At 42.3% G+C, this 16,427-nt stretch overlaps 1 protein-coding gene across 3 annotated transcripts in view; it reads right to left on the reverse strand.

Annotated features, from left to right (window-relative positions):
* ZNF337 (zinc finger protein 337) overlaps nucleotides 1–11,751 on the reverse strand; it is a 32,913-nt gene extending 21,162 nt beyond the window's left edge. The window contains exons 1-2 of one of the 3 annotated variants that reach the window (XM_050746548.1): nucleotides 11,612–11,751; nucleotides 1,204–1,279 (exon numbers count right to left, since the gene is read on the reverse strand). In XM_050746548.1, the coding sequence (XP_050602505.1) occupies nucleotides 1,204–1,251 (48 nt within the window). In that variant the 5' untranslated portion in view covers nucleotides 1,252–1,279; nucleotides 11,612–11,751. The remainder of the gene's footprint in view (nucleotides 1–1,203; nucleotides 1,280–11,611) is intronic. The other 2 variants (XM_050746549.1, XM_050746551.1) reach the window with 2 other exon arrangements.
* Nucleotides 11,752–16,427: the final 4,676 nt, after the last annotated feature.

The following is a 16,427-nucleotide window of genomic DNA, read 5'->3' on the forward strand; positions in this document are numbered from 1 at the left end:
AATCAGATGACAGGGGCCAATGAGGGAGGTAGGTGGGAGCTATCTCAGCAGTTTAGGCCACGCTGTGAGGAGTCTGCAGGAAGTGGCAGAGCTATGGGAGGTGGCAATCCTACACTGTCAAACCGTGAGGACCCTGGTGAGCTTGGGCATCTGTGGCCAACTGACAATGCAGGCTCGGCACAGGGCAGTGACTGCTCCTCAGAGACGTGGCCGATCCAGGGCTGTAGGTGCAATCTCCCAGTTTGGTAATGCTGAAAGCCCATCTAACCATCCAACATGCTGTCTGCCAAACCAGAGATATTCAGGTGCCCTGTGTGACTCTGCACCTCCACTAGAACACACAGAAAATCAGCTGTGGCCACCCCAAGCCAGCACCTGGCAGACTTCTGAGTTGGGAGCCTAAGGGACCACAGTCCACTCCTGCACCCACATCTAGGCCATGCTTCTCGCAGCTGTTCCAGGCAGTGGCCATGCATTTTAAGGACATCAAGGCAAGCCCCTTCCGATCCAGGCGCTCCTCTGATGGCCCACTATGGCTTGAAGACCTGCTGGCCTGGCTGAGCCTCCCAAGGCTGTACTTGGTCTCCGACACTTCCACGCAATTTTATCCCTCTCTCCTCACTGGAGTCTGATGAGGCTCCAGTCATCCCCTTTTCTCTCTTGCAGGCCTTTCCTCTAACATGAGCCCAGCCCATCTCATTGCATCTTGGGATCTGCTTCTCCTAGGACCTGGATTCATCCACCAGCCGTCTGTGAGAACGCTGACTGCTAAAACCCTTCGTCCCTGCAGTTGAGCGGTCTGCCCAGTGGCGGCCTGAGATTGAGCACACTTCTGCCTCTTCCCCATCCCCTGTACTTGCCACATCTCTCGCAACTGCCCAGGGAGCCCCTCCCACTGGAGGCCTTTGTGACCTCCCTCTCTGCCCTACCCTTCATTGACACCAACCCAACATCATCACTGGACACCTGAGTGTGGAGATTCCTGTCTTTGGCTGTAAATGCTCCCTGGGTGTTGTACACAGATCACTACTTGATAAGTGACACCCACAGGCCAGTCACCTGCTGGAGGACGCCAGGAAAGACAGATCACTCCCCAGGAGCGGTGCTGGCCTTGGTCCTGTGCTAACAATGTGACTGCTAGGGCCAGTGAAGGAAACGGGCTCATCCTGTGACAGCAAGAAGGACAGTTCTGGGAAGTCTCACCTGTCTCCTGGCTCCCTGGGGTCCCATGACTGTCTTCCTGCTCTCCATGGAGAAGGGAAGCTTGCAGATGGCTGATCTGTGGGAGGAGAGAAGTCAGAGGGTGGCTGGGTGCAGCTGCCCTCCCCACATGTGACACAGGCCTGATTCCAATACCAACTGGGGATCTGGGGAGAGCACATCTGCACAATCCCCCTGTGGGGGTCTGGCCAAAATGTCTAGGGAGCCAGGCTCCCTGCAAATCCAGGACAAGCTCATCTGGGAGTGAAGACCCTGTGTCCCAGAAGCTGGGTGAGGTTTGTTGCTTACATCACTGAGGGGCTAAAAGGATGTGCAACACCTGCAGATGAGGTCTTGAGTTTAAGGTTAGGGCTCAGAGTTGCAGGTGTTCTTTGCATTGGACAGAACACACAAAAGCTGTCTGCCTCTTCTAGCCTCCGTCTACCTGGGTTTAAAGTCAGGATAATCACAGGGGCAGACAAACTTAAGAAGGCCACAGGCAGATGGCATTGGCAGTTATTAAGTACTGTACAACACCAAAGCCTGTAACAAATTAATAGCATGGGGAGTGTGAGCCTTCAAGAATAAAAGTCCTCAGACATGTGGTCAATCTAAGGCAGTGAGTGATCCAATGCAATTCGGATCCTGATTGCAACAAAGAATACGTGAGGAGTTTTAGCAGCCAGTGAAATCTGAACACTAATTGGATATTAGATTATCAAACATTGATTTTGTTGTTATAAAAATATTTTGGGTTTTAAAAGCATGAGCCCTTCCTTGTATACAAACTTTCAGAACATTCATGAGTGAAAATGATGTCTGGATGTGCTTAAACACCCCTTCTCACCCTCAAAAGTCAATTGAGCATTATTGGCCACACTTGATAATTTTTAGAACTGAATAATGTGTACTGGGTTCATTGTACTATTTTCTCTGAATTTTTGGAAAATAATTCCAGTAGAAATACAGGAAAAGAATTGTAAATTAAAGTGGTGGGTACAATGATTTCATTAGAGTACTCACTATACTTTTAAGTGAATGTTTTGATAAAAAAAAAGAAGTAAAAGTAAAAACAGACATACAGGGGTGAAAAGACGGAAATGTGAAGGAACAAAGATGCTATCGTGGTGATTATGATGAACACAGCATACATCCACTGGCCAGCAACTTTGAGACAGAAGAAGTGAACAAATACTACGGTGTTACGAAAGGAAAATAAAACTAGGGACCCCAGTCCACTATGCCAAAAGGAAAACATGTAAGAAGCTGCCTTTTCTTTTGTTCCAAAGGAGATAGCTACAGATAAAAGGTTAAGTATCTCCATAGTAGCTGCTCTATGCACACCTTATCTTACATAAAGTGCTGATTTACTGAGTGTAAGATGAATACATAACTGACTATTCTTCTACCTGCTCCTTTTCTCTTGCCACAGGTGGATTACCACACCCTCCCTCTTTCCCCTCCAGCCTACTTTTCCCTTTTAAACAATGAAGCTCTCAAACTCATCTTTGGGGAAAGCTACTGACCTCTCTCTGGGGCATGTGCTCAACCTTGGCAAAATAAACATCTATTAGCACATCAAAAAGCTTATCCACCATAATCAAGTGGGCTTCATCCCTAAGATGCAAGGCTGGTTCAACATATGCAAATCAATACATGTAATCCAACATATAAACAGAACCAAAGACAAAAACCACATGATTATCTCAATAGATGCAGAAAAGGCCTTTGACAAAATTCAACAGCCCCTCATGCTAAAAACTCTCAATAAATTCGGTATTGATGGAATGTATCTCAAAATAATAAGAGCTATTTATGACAAACCCACAGCCAATATCATACTGAATGGGCAAAAACTAGAAGCATTCCCTTTGAAAACTGGCACAAGACAGGGATGCCCTCTCTCACCACTCCTATTCAACATAGTGTTGGAAGTTCTGGCTAGGGCAATCAGGCAAGAGAAAGAAATCAAGGGTATTCAGTTAGGAAAAGAAGAAGTCAAATTGTCCCTGTTTGCAGATGACATGATTGCATATTTAGAAAACCCCATCGTCTCAGCCCAAAATCTCCTTAAGCTGATAAGCAGCTTCAGCAAAGTCTCAGGATACAAAATCAACGTGCAAAAATCACAAGCATTCTTATATACCAGTAACAGACAAACAGAGAGTCAAATCATGAATGAACTTCCATTCACAATTGCTTCGAAGAGAATAAAATACCTAGGAATCCAACTTACAAGGGATGTAAAGGACCTCTTCAAGGAGAACTACAAACCGCTGCTCAGTGAAATAAACGAGGACACAAACAAATGGAAGAACATACCATGCTCATGGATAGGAAGAATCAATATCGTGAAAATGGCCATACTGCCCAAGGTAATTTGTAGATTCAATGCCATCCCCATTAAGCTACCAATGACTTTCTTCACAGAATTGGAAAAAACTGCTTTAAAGTTCATATGGAACCAAAAAAGAGCCCACATTGCCAAGACAATCCTAAGTCAAAAGAACAAAGCTGGAGGCATCACGCTACCTGACTTCAAACTATACTACAAGGCTACAGTAACCAAAACAGCATGGTACTGGTACCAAAGCAGAGATATAGACCAATAGAACAGAACAGAGTCCTCAGAAATAATACCACACATCTACAGCCATCTGATCTTTGACAAACCCGAGAAAAACAAGAAATGGGGAAAGGATTCCCTATTTAATAAACAGTGCTGGGAAAATTGGCTAGCCATAAGTAGAAAGCTGAAACTGGATCCTTTCCTTACTCCTTATATGAAATTAATTCAAAATGGATTAGAGACTTAAATGTTAGACCTAATACCATAAAAACCCTAGAAGAAAACCTACGTAGTACCATTCAGGACATAGGCATGGGCAAGGACTTCATGTCTAAAACACCAAAAGCAACGGCAACAAAAGCCAAAATTGACAAATGGGATCTATATTAAACTAAAGAGCTTCTGCACAGCAAAAGAAGCTACCATCAGAGTGAACAGGCAACCTACAGAATGGGAGAAAATTTTTGCAATCTACTCATCTGTCAAAGGGCTAATATCTAGAACCTACAAAGAACTCAAACAAATTTACAAGAAAAAAACAACCCCATCAAAAAGTGGGCAAGGGATATGAACAGACATTTCTCAAAAGAAGACATGCATACAGCCAACAGACACATGAAAAAATGCTCATCATCACTGGTCATCAGAGAAATGCAAATCAAAACCACAATGAGATACCATCTCACACCAGTTAGAATGGCAATCATTAAAAAGTCAGGAAACAACAGGTGCTGGAGAGGATGTGGAAAAATAGGAACACTTTTACACTGTTGGTGGGATTGTAAACTAGTTCAACCATTATGGAAAACAGTATGGTGATTCCTCAAGGATCTAGAACTAGAAGTACCATATGACCCAGCCATCCCATTACTGGGTATATACCCAAAGGATTATAAATCATGCTGCTATAAAGACACATGCACACGTAGTTCATTGTGGCACTATTCACAATAGCAAAGACTTGGAATCAACCCAAATGTCCATCAGTGACAGACTGGATGAAGAAAATGTGGCACATATACACCATGGAATACTATGCAGCCATAAAAAAGGATGAGTTCGTGTCCTTTGTAGGGACATGGATGCAGCTGGAAACCATCATTCTTAGCAAACTATTGCAAGAACAGAAAAGCAAACACCGCATGTTCTCACTCATAGGTGGGAACTGAACAATGAGATCACTTGGACTCGGGAAGGGGAACATCACACACAGGGGCCTATTATGGGGAGGGGGGAGGGATTGCATTGGGAGTTATACCTGATGTAAATGACGAGTTGATGGGTACAGCACACCAACATGGCACAAGTATACATATGTAACAAAACTGCACATTATGCACATGTACCCTAGAACTTAAAGTATAATAATAATAAAAAAAAAAACATCTAAATTGGTACTTGATTCTGATACTTTTTGGTTTACACGCAGTTAGAGAAGAAAAGCAGTGAAATTTCTTCTTCTGACGGCAGTTGAAAGGTGATTTATAACATTTATTTTTGTTATTTCTGTACACTTAAATAGTTTACATCCTTGCATGTCTCATCTGTGCTATCTTTACCTATTCCAAAGTCACAAAGATATTCTCCTACATTCAGTCTTAGAAGTTTAAACATTTTGTTTTTGGTGGTAGTATAAATATGTATTTCATTTTTTAACTGTTTGCTGCTAGGTTACAGAAATACAAGTGCTCTTTAAAAATACTGACCTTATTTTCTCAAGTTCCTAAACTGTGTGTTACTAGTATGTAGTTGTTTAACTACAGATTCTTCCATGTACACACTCACATCTTCTGTGAATAAAAAGTTTTTCTTGTTCTATTTCAACGTTTATGCCTTTTATTCCTTTTTAATACCTTAACAAATTACCTTGATATTCTAGGATAATGCTAAAGAGTGATGAAAATCAACATTAATGCTTGTTCCTGATCTTAGTATGAACACACTTCACCATTAAATATGATGATTGCAGCCAGGCTGTCACACATAACCTTGTTTTATTAAGGGAAATTCTTTCTATTCCTCATCTGCTGAGAATTTTTACCCTGAATAGGTGTGAAATGTTATCAAATATTTTTCTGCATTAAGATAGTCGTGTAGGTTTTTCTCTTTTGCTCCCTGAAAGCAGTGAAAGGAAAATAAAAACGTGGGAACTGGACATATATATGGGTGTCTAGGAGAAGATGCTGATAGATTACTGAAGAAATAATGGCCAACACTTCAAAATTTGAAGACAGACATGAATCTACAAGGCCAGCACACTCAACAAACTCCAAGAATAAATTCAAGGAGGTCCCTACCCACACTTCTCAACTACGCTTACATGAAACCAGCTTCAGGAACACAGGACTGGCGGGGGGAGAGAAGTTAAGAATAGTGGCATCATGCCTCTCTCAGGGAAAAACTGTCACAATAGACTGAGAACTGGAGAGGGAGAGGGTTCCATCTTGTCATTTTCACAGCCCATAGTGGAGTTTCTCTCAGAGCGGACCAAAATGGGGGTGGGGAGGGTAGCAGTTTGTGTGTCAAATGTTACAGACTCTCACTGTTCTCAGAAAGGCTCGGTTGATTTTTCTGAATAAATGTTTCTCTAAATTCCTGAGTGGTCTTAAGACAAATTCTGTGTAGTTTAAATGGTTGTTTTTGGTTTTCTAAATTACAAGTTATGGTGTTTACTGGAGATACAGTCCACATAGCTCCTCACTGCCATTCCAGAATCCACATTTCTGATTATAGTTGGGACCAGAACTAGGGCCAGGCAATTAGGTAAGTGGCTGTGATCATTATTTGTCCTCATGGGCAGAGAGGCAAAAGACAGTGGAGAAGTAGAATTAGGAGATGAGCCTGGCAGGCAGAAGGAGGAAGCGGAGGAAAAAGCCATGACAAGGAAAGCATGAACAAGCCTCAGCACCTAAGCAAGCAGATGGGAAGTTTGCCAAGGTAGGGAAACTTCCTTTACCTAGATCACAAAGAGAGAAGTAAAACAGACAGGGGGCACTACTGAGCTGGTTTCTAGATGTTTCTTCTCTCATGCTTCCCATCTTAATGAACCTGAGTGTGAAATCTGAATTGTGAGGAGAAATTTTTGACACCTGGACAATTTCCGCATAAACTGGGTAATGGGTGAAATTAATAAATTGCTAATTTTGTTGAGTGTGATTCTGGTACTCTAGTTATGTTAAAAAGCAAAACAATAACAACAAAAATAGTCCTCAGAGAAGCAGCTGCAGTAAATTTACAGATAAAATGGTGTCTTGGATTGGCTTCAAGATGCTCTATCCTGAAAACAGAAAGCGTGGGGTGGGGAGGGGGTTGGATGAAATAAGAAGAGCAAAGTGTTAAGGTGCAAGTAGGGAACAGAGAGATTTGTTATATATTCTCTCTACTTTAGTTCCTTCTTCAATATTTTTCATTGTAAATTTGAAAAAAAAATTGAATATCCCTTCCAAGATAATTTGGAGAGGAAAAACAGAGAAAACTTTCATTTCCAGAGTGTGAGTGGAGAACACTGCAAACTGTTTGGTTTCACTCCTGCCATCTGTTGACATCTGTGGGACTTAATATCCTGTAGGAACAGAAACTGAGAGCCAGAAGAAAGTGGTTTAAATTAGTTACCGGCCGGGCGCGGTGGCTCAAGCCTGTAATCCCAGCACTTTGGGAGGCCGAGACGGGCGGATCACGAGGTCAGGAGATCGAGACCATCCTGGCTGACACTGTGAAACCCCGTCTCTACTAAAAACTACAAAAAACTAGCCGGGCGAGGTGGCAGGCGCCTGTAGTCCCAGCTACTCGGGAGGCTGAGGCAGGAGAATGGCGTGAACCCGGGAGACGGAGCTTGCAGTGAGCTGAGATCCGGCCACTGCACTCCAGCCTGGGTGGCAGAGCGAGACTCTGTCTCAAAAAAAAAAAAAAAAAAAAAAAAAAAAAAAAAAAAAAAAAAAAATTAGTTACCAATAAATTAGATATGAACATAAGGCAAACTTGAAACATTTAGCTCCTCCACGTACATTTCATTAAAATTTTCCTAAGATAAAAAAACAGCTCCTACATTTTTGGGGATGAAAAATGTTCATATGTTGATTTGATGATCAAGACTTCACTATATACATTTCTTAAAACTCATTAACTAGAACTTAAAATGTGAGAAATTTTGTCTCAATTATACCTCAGTGAAGCTAATTCTTAACAGAAACCCCCAAAATCCCAGCTTGCTCCACAACCCAGTCCACTTGATCCCAGATATGTTACATAAAGTAAAAATTATTATTTTTTGAGACAGAGTCTCAGTGTCCCCCAGGCTGTAGTGCAGTGGCATGTTCTCTGCTCACTGCAACCTCCATCTCCTGGATTCAAGCAATTCTCTTGCTTCAGGCTCCAGAGTAGTTGGGATTACTGGCGTGAGCCACCATGCCTGGCTAATTTCTGTATTTTTAGTAGAGACGAGGTTTCACCATGTTGGCCAGGCAGGTCTCGAACTCCTGAGCTCAGGTGACCTGCCAACCTTAGCCTCCCAAAGTGCTGGGATTACAGGTGTGAGCCACCATGCTCAGTCGTGAAAATTATTTCAACTGATTAACACACTACTTCTTAGTCTGGGAAATGGGGATTCCAACTCTTAACTTCCACACTGGTTGAAGAGATGAATATGGCAATGACTATAAAGCCCTGTCCCTGGGACAGGACAATGGCTCAGCACATGCTGACAGAATAATTTTTTACAAGACCTGGTCTGCACCATGAATGCAGCAGCCTGAATAAAGCACTGAGAGAAGAAATGTAGGGACAATGATGGAAGTGCTCTGAATGAAGGCATCAGATCTGGGGAACGTTCCCCACGAGGAGAACCAGCTGAGAGGTTCTGAGCCTCAGACGGGACAGTGTAGGGCACAAGATGTCAGACATTAGCAAAGGAAACCCACGATGGTTTAGGGCAGAGAAGGAAGAAGTCCCCACCTGGGGTTGGGCTGTCCTCCCTTACCCTGCAGGCAGTCCTCTCATGGGTAACATGGGAGTGGAGGAAGAGGAGCTGGGGACTAAAATAGTTCTAAAATTAGCTCTGCGATCCTCAAAGGTGGCCTTGGAAATCCTCAGTACCAGGGTAGAGCCTCTTCTTGTTAAAAAAAAAAGGATCCAAAGTCTTCCAGAGAAGAAAACCATTGTAGGCAGGTTCCTGGGAACAGATCCCGAGTGTGGGCATCACAACAGAGCCTGTCCTGAAACGATGCTTACACTAAACACACCTTATCCTGTCGGTGCTTCCAGAATAAGGAAGTGTTGATATTCATTATAATATTTAACACATTGAGAATTTAATATATGCCAGGGACGGTTCCAGGCATGGCACAAATTTTTCTGCATTCAATCTTCACAAATGTCCTATGAAGTGACTATTACCCACCAATTTCAGATGATGAAACAGGCACAAAACATTTAAACACCTTTCTCAAAGCAACACAGCCAAGAAAGTGATAGAGCCTGGGTTTCAGTTCTCACTGTAAAGGGTTATGTCTTAACCAGTAGGCAGGGCTCTGACATTTCTCAATGAATCTGCACAGGTTAGGAGGGGATCTGGGTCAAGCTAGATTAGCTTGCAAGGTCATGAGGTATATCTTGACTGATGGGTCTCTCTACCTTGGGGTTCTGCTTACAATTTTTCCATAATGAAATGATTAAAATCAGTTATTTGGCCAGTCCACAGCCCCAGAGGCATTTAAAAAAACTGCTGGGCCCAATGGTTGCTGTTACTCCCACTCCAATAACCAAGGAAGCCCTACCAACCTGGTGAGGATGAAACACCTTTTTTCCCTTGCCCAAATGCGTATATATGGGGCTTGGGGAGTCCTGCCCTAGAAACCATAAAATCTAATCAGACGAGTTTTATTACTCTTATATAATGTGGCTCACTTTCCAACCTGACTCTGGTACAGCATGACATGACAGCAGATGCTGAAGGAAGTTATTTTAGCCCAAAATATACTTCTTTGACAAGTTTTGAAGTGGCTGCCACAGGCGCAACATACTGAAATGGATAGCCCCGCAAAGCTGCCTTTAGTGGGAAAATTTGCATCTGTAGCAAATCTCCACTAATGTAGCCAGATCTCCTTCGTTCTAAGCCTTTCCTAAGTCCGGAAGAGACAGCCAGTTTGACGCATGGTGGCTCACACCTGCAATCCCAGCACTCTGGGAGGCCGAGGCAGGTGGATCACCTGAGGTCACGAGGTCAAGACCAGCCTGAGCAACATGGTGAAACCCCATCTCTACTAAAAATACAAAAATCAGCCAGGCGTGGTGGTGGGCACCTGTAGTCCCAGCTACTCAAGAGGCTGAGGCAGAAGAACTGCTCAAACCGGGGAGGTGGTAGTGGCAGTGAGCTGAGATCACGCCACTGCACTCTAGCCTGGGCGACAGAGCAAGACTCTCTCTCAAAAAAAACAAAAACAAACAAAGAAACAAAAATAACTGAAAACATACATTTACCATCTATTCTGTGGGCTGCCAACTAAGAGGCTTCATCTACATAACAAGAACTTTGATCTATGCAATCCCCTTAACTCTGGCATACTTCTGATTCCAGTCTTTAGGCAACAGCTTAAGTCTCTCAACCAATTGTCCACTAAAGAATACCTAAGTGCCCCCATGAGGTGTAAACCCGTTTGGAGATACTGGATTTTTGGAAGGAACCCATGTGTATCTTTCTCATATTGATTTATGATTTTCTGAGGCAGGATCTCGCTGTGTTGCCCAGGCTGGCATGCAGTGCAGCCAACATAGCTCGTTACAGCCTCCACCTCCCGGACTCAACTGACTGGGCCACCGAAGTAGCTGAGACCACAGGCATGGGACACCACGCTCTGCTAATTTTTTATTTTTCTAATTTCACGTAGAGACAGGGTGTCTCGCTGTGCCGCCCAGGCTGCTCTGGAACTCCTGACCTCCCACAGTGCTCAGCCTGATTTATGATTTTACCTGAAATTCCTGTCTCCCTGGATTGTATAAAATTAACCTGCAAGCCGACCATCTCGGACACTTTCTCAGGACCTCTTGAGACTAAATAACCTGGGCCACAGTCACTCACACTGACTCAGAATAAACCTCTTTAAATATATTTTGCCATCATTAGCAGGGCTCCAGGGAAGAGGCCACCTGGGTCCCCACAGCTACCTCACCTCCCGCGGACGCTGCCCCACGCACAGCCCCCCACACACGTCTAGAAGTGCCCGTGCCAGGACATCTGGTCCCGGCCTACCCTCCCACCCAAGGAAGATAGTCCCAAGGCGGGCTGCCCCCAACCCAAAGCAGCGACCCTTCCCCAAAACACGCGGGCGAAGTCCTCCCCGGTCCCGCCTCCCACAACAAAGTCTGGAGCATCAAGAGTCGGAGGGAACCCGAGTCGGACCTAGTCCATCAGTCTCTGGGCTGTAATCTCCACCCAACCGGTGGACCCAGTCTGTGGCCGAGTCCCCCAACACCTCCAGCCAAACGACCCCCGTGGCAGCTACCTAGGCCGCTGGCCCGTCCCCACTCGAGGAGCGGCGACCCTGGCACACGGAGACCTGGGTTGCTCGGCGCCCCTGTGAAATCCTGGCTGCCTAACCGCCACTACACGCAACCGGGGACGGAGACGGAGTAGCGGCCCAGACCCGGGGCGCTCGGCGAGCCGCAGCACCACAGCCCACTCCAAGGCGCGGCCTGGGTCTCCGCCCCTCCCCAGAACATGGAGACGCCGGGCCTGAGGGAGGGCGCGCTACGGCCCCAGCAGCGCCCTGGCGTCCCAGGCCTTCCCGGCCCTTCTTCCTGCGCAGGAAGGGCGCGCTGGAGAGAGGGACCCGCAGGAGCGCGACTCACCAAGGCGGCTGACAGCGAACCGAGGAGATGAGGTCACCGACGGTGGACTACCCACCTCACGGCTCGGTGACGCCCAGGGATCTGGACCGCTCGGCGCCGCCCGGGCTACGCTATGCAGAAGCCTCTGCGCGGCCGGGACTACGCTACCCAGAATCCTCGGCGCGACCCGTGGCTCTGCGACCCTCCGCTTCGCATCCCCGCAGTGGACTACGCTCCCCAGAGTCCTCGGCGAGTCGTCCAGGTACACGCCCCAGAATGTTGGTCAAAGCCGTCCACAGGGGACTGCGCGACCCGGAATCCTTGGAAGGACTCCCCTGACAGGCGCCGCGACCCTGTGGTCTTTTGGACGCGGAGGGATCCTTTCAGAACCGGCGATTTCTTTTATTTATGTAGCCCTGTACATACAATAAGAATATTTGTCCATTTCTATGATATAGGTAAATAATTTTCCCACTGTCTTTTGATTATGGTTATATCTTTTTTTCTTTTCTTTTTTTCTTTTTTTTTTTTTTTTTTTTTTGCTATGTAGTCCTTTTGATCTCTGAGAGATTTTCCTACGGATTTTGTGGTTTTATCATTCGCATTTAGATCTCTCAATGGTTTTTCTCCAGGTATACACTGTGAATATATACTTATTTTTAAAATTTTCCAATATTTTATTTTCCCATTAAATTTATTAAAAATATAGTCTTTTACCACATAATTTAAGGTTTCAGCTACATCACTGAGTATACTCACAATTTACATTTGCATTTCAATTTCTAATTTTCCCCCATATATCTAATTATGCATCAGTGCCACAATTCTTTCATTATGTGGTGTGTATAATATGCTGATATCTTTTGTGGCTTGCCAAACCACCTAGACTTTATATTTCAGGCCTTTACTAGGTATACTTTCTGTTTGCTTTTTCTCTTTTGGTTTTTAAATTTTTAATCAGGATAAATATTAGTTGTACATATTTATAGGTTACATGTTATATTTTGATACAGGCATACAGTGTTTAATGGTCAAATTAGGGTGATTGGGGTATCCATCCCCTCAAGCATTTAGCATTTCTTTGTTTTAGGAACTTTCCAGTTCTCTCTTTTATTTTTAAATATATAATAAAATTGTTCTTAACTATAGTCACTGTATAGTGCTACCAACTACTAGAACTTATTCATTCTAACTGTATTTTTGTACCCATTAACGAGTCCCTATTTATCCCCTCTACCCACCATCCTTCCCAACCTCTATTAACCATCTCATTCTACTTTCCGTCTCCATGAGTTCATGTTTTTAGCTCCCACAAGTGAGTGAGCACATGTGATATTTGTCATGCTGTGCCTTATTTCACTTAACATAATGTCCTCCATTTTCATACATGCTATTGAAAATGACAGAATTTCATTCTTTTAATGACTGGCTAATATCCCATTGTGTTTTTGTACCACACTTTCCTTTTCCCTTCATCTGTTGATAGACACTTTGATTCTATATCTTTACTATTTTGAATAGTGCTGTAGTAAACATGAGAGTGCAGATATATTCTTGAAATACTGATTTCCTTTCTTTTGGATATATACTCAGCAGTGGGATAGCAGTGGGATTGTGGGATCATATATATTTGTTAATTCTTTTGAGGAACCTCCATACTGCTCTCCATAGTGGTAATACTAATTTACATTCCTAACAACAGTGCATGCTGGTTCCCCTTTATCCACACCCTCACCAGTATTAATTATTGCCTGTCTCTTGAATAAAAGCCATCTTGACTGGGGTGACATGATATCTCATTGCGGTTTTGATGTACATTTCTCTGCTGATTAGTGATATTGAGCATTTTTTTCATACACTTGGCTGTTCGTATGTCTTATTTTGAGAGATATCTGTTCAGATCTTTTGACCATTTAAAATACCAGGTTATTTGTCTTTTTCCTATTGAATTGTTTTAGCTCCTTATATATTCTGGCAATTACTTTCTTTTCAGATGGATAGTTTGCAAATATTTTCTCCCATTCTGTGGATTGTCACTTCACTTTGTTGATTGTTTCCTTTGCTGTGCAGAAGATTTTTAGTTTGATGTGGTCTCATTTGTCCACTTTTGCTTTGGGTGCTTGTGCTTTTGCAGTCTTACCAAGAAACCTTTGTCCACCCCAATGTCCTGGAGTGTTTCCCCAATGTTTTCTTCTAGTAGTTTTATAGTTTCAGGTCTTAGATTTACCTTTAATGCATTTTGATTTGATTTTTATATGTGGTTAGGGGTTTACTTTAGATAGGGATTTAGTTTCATTCTTCAGCAAATGGATATCCAGTTTCACAGTGCCATTTATTGAAATGACTGTCTTTCCCCAATGTAAGCTCTTTGCACCTTTGTGGGATATGAGTTGAACTATAAATGCGTGGACTTATTTCTGGGCTCTCCACTCTGTTCCATTGGTCTGTGTGCCTATTTTTAATGCCAGTTTTGCTGTGTGGATTACTATAGTTTGCGTAATTTGAAGCCAGATAATGTGATTCCTCCAGCTTTATTACTTTTGTTCAGGATGGCTTTGGCTATTTTGGATCTTCCATGGTCCCATATAAATTTTAGGATTAATTTATCTATTTCTGTGAAGAATGTCATTGATATTTTGATTGGGATTGCACTGAATCTGTAGACTGGGTGGAATGGACATTTTAGTAAGGTTAGTTCTTCTAGTCCATAAACATGGACTGTCTTTCCATTTTTTCTATCCTTTTCAACTTCTTTCATCAATGTTTTATAGTTTCTGTTGTAGGGATCGTTCACATCTTTGGTTGATTTTATTCCTAGGTATTTTATTTGCAACTGTTATAAATAGGTTACTTTCTTGATTTCTTTTTCAGATTGTTTATTGTTGGCATATAGAAATGCCACCAATTTTTGTATGTTGATTTTGTATCCTGAAACTTTACTGAATTTCTTAATCAATTCTAATGTTTTTTGGCTGAAGTCTTTAGGTTTAACTAAATATAGGATCATATCATCTGCAAACAAGGATAACTTCACTTCTTCCTTTCCAATTTGAATACCTTTTCTTTGTCTTCAGTAATTCCTCTAGCTAAGATTTCCTAGTACTACATTGAATAAAAGTGGGGAATGTGGGAATCCTTGTCTTCTTCTAGATCTTAGAGAAAAGACTTTCAATTTTTCAGTTGTGGGTTTGTCATATATGGTTTTTATCATATTGAGGTATATTCCTTTTACACCGAGGTTTTTTTTTTTTGGTTTATTATGAAGGGATGTTGAATGTTACTAAATGCTTTTTTGGAGTCCATTGAGATGATCATATGGTTTTTGTCTTTTATTTTTCTGATGTGACAACATTTACTGAATTACATATGTTGAGCCATCCTTGCATTCCTGGGATGAATTCCACTTGGTCATGATGAGTAATCTCTTTAATGTGTTGTTGAATTTGGTTTGCAAGCATTTTGTTAAAGATTTTTGTGTCTCTGTTTATTGGAGATATTGCTTTATAATTTTCTTTTTTTGTTACATCTTTGTATGGTTTTGGTGTTAGGATAATACTGACATTATAGGATGAGTTTGGAAGTATCCTTCTTTTTTTTTTTGAAATAGTTTGAATAGATGTTAGTTCTTTTTAAAATGTTTGGTAGAATTCAGCAATGAAACCATCAGGTCCTGGGCTGTTCTTTGATGGGAGACTTTTTGTTACTGCTTCTATCTCATTTGTTATTAGTCTACTCATGTTTTGGATATTTTCATGGTTCAATCTTAAGTTTTATGTATCTAGGAATGTATCAGTTTCTCCTAGATTTTCCAGATTAATAACATATAGTAGCTCATAATCATTTCTAATGATCCTTCAAATTTCTATGGTATCAATTGTAATGTCTCTTTTTTTCATTTTTGATTTCATTTGTTTTGGTCTTCTCTTTTTTCTTAGTCTGGCTAAAGGTTTGTGAATTTTATCTTTTTAAAATTATACTATAAGTTCTGGGGTACATGTGCAGAATGTACAGGTTTGTTACATAAGTATACACGTGCCATGCTGGTTTGCTGCAGCCATAAACCCATCATATACATTAGGTATTTCTCCTAATGCTATCCCTCCCCCAGACCCCCACCCTCCAACAGGCCCCAGTGTGTGATGTTCCTCTCCCTGTGTCCATGTGTTCTCATTGTTCAACTCCCACTTATGAGTGAGAACATGTGGTGTTTGGTTTTCTGTTCTTGTGTTAGTTGGCTGAGAATGATGGTTTCCAGCTTCATCCATGTCCCTGCAAAGGACATGAACTCATCCTTTTTTATTGCTGCATAGTATTCCATGGTGAATATGTGCCACATTTTCTTTATCCAGTCCAACATTGATGGGCATTTGGTTTGGTTGAAGTCTTTGCTATTGTGAACATTGCCGCAATAAACATACAAGTGCATGTATCTTTATAGTAGAATGATTTATAATCCTTTGGGTATATAGCCAGTAATGGGATTGCTGAGTCAAATGGTATTTCTAGTTCTAGATCCTTGAGGAATCACCATGCTATCTTCCACAATGGTTGAACTAATTTACACTCCCACCATCAGTGTGAAAGTGTTCCTATTTCTCCACATCCTCTCCAGCATCTGTTGTTTCCTGACTTTTTAATGATCATCATTCTAAGTGGCATGAGATGATATCTCATGGTGGTTTTGATTTGCATTTCTGTAATAACCAGTGATGATGAGCTTTTTTTCATAAGTTTGTTGGCTGCATAAATGTCTTCTTTTGAGAAGTTTCTGTTCATATCCTTCACCCAATTTTTGGTTTTTTAAAAAATTTGTTTACCTTCTTTGTAGATTCTGGAT

The sequence above is a fragment of the Macaca thibetana genome, chromosome 10 (assembly GCF_024542745.1).
Source record: "Macaca thibetana thibetana isolate TM-01 chromosome 10, ASM2454274v1, whole genome shotgun sequence".
Classification (NCBI taxonomy): Eukaryota; Metazoa; Chordata; class Mammalia; order Primates; family Cercopithecidae; genus Macaca; species Macaca thibetana.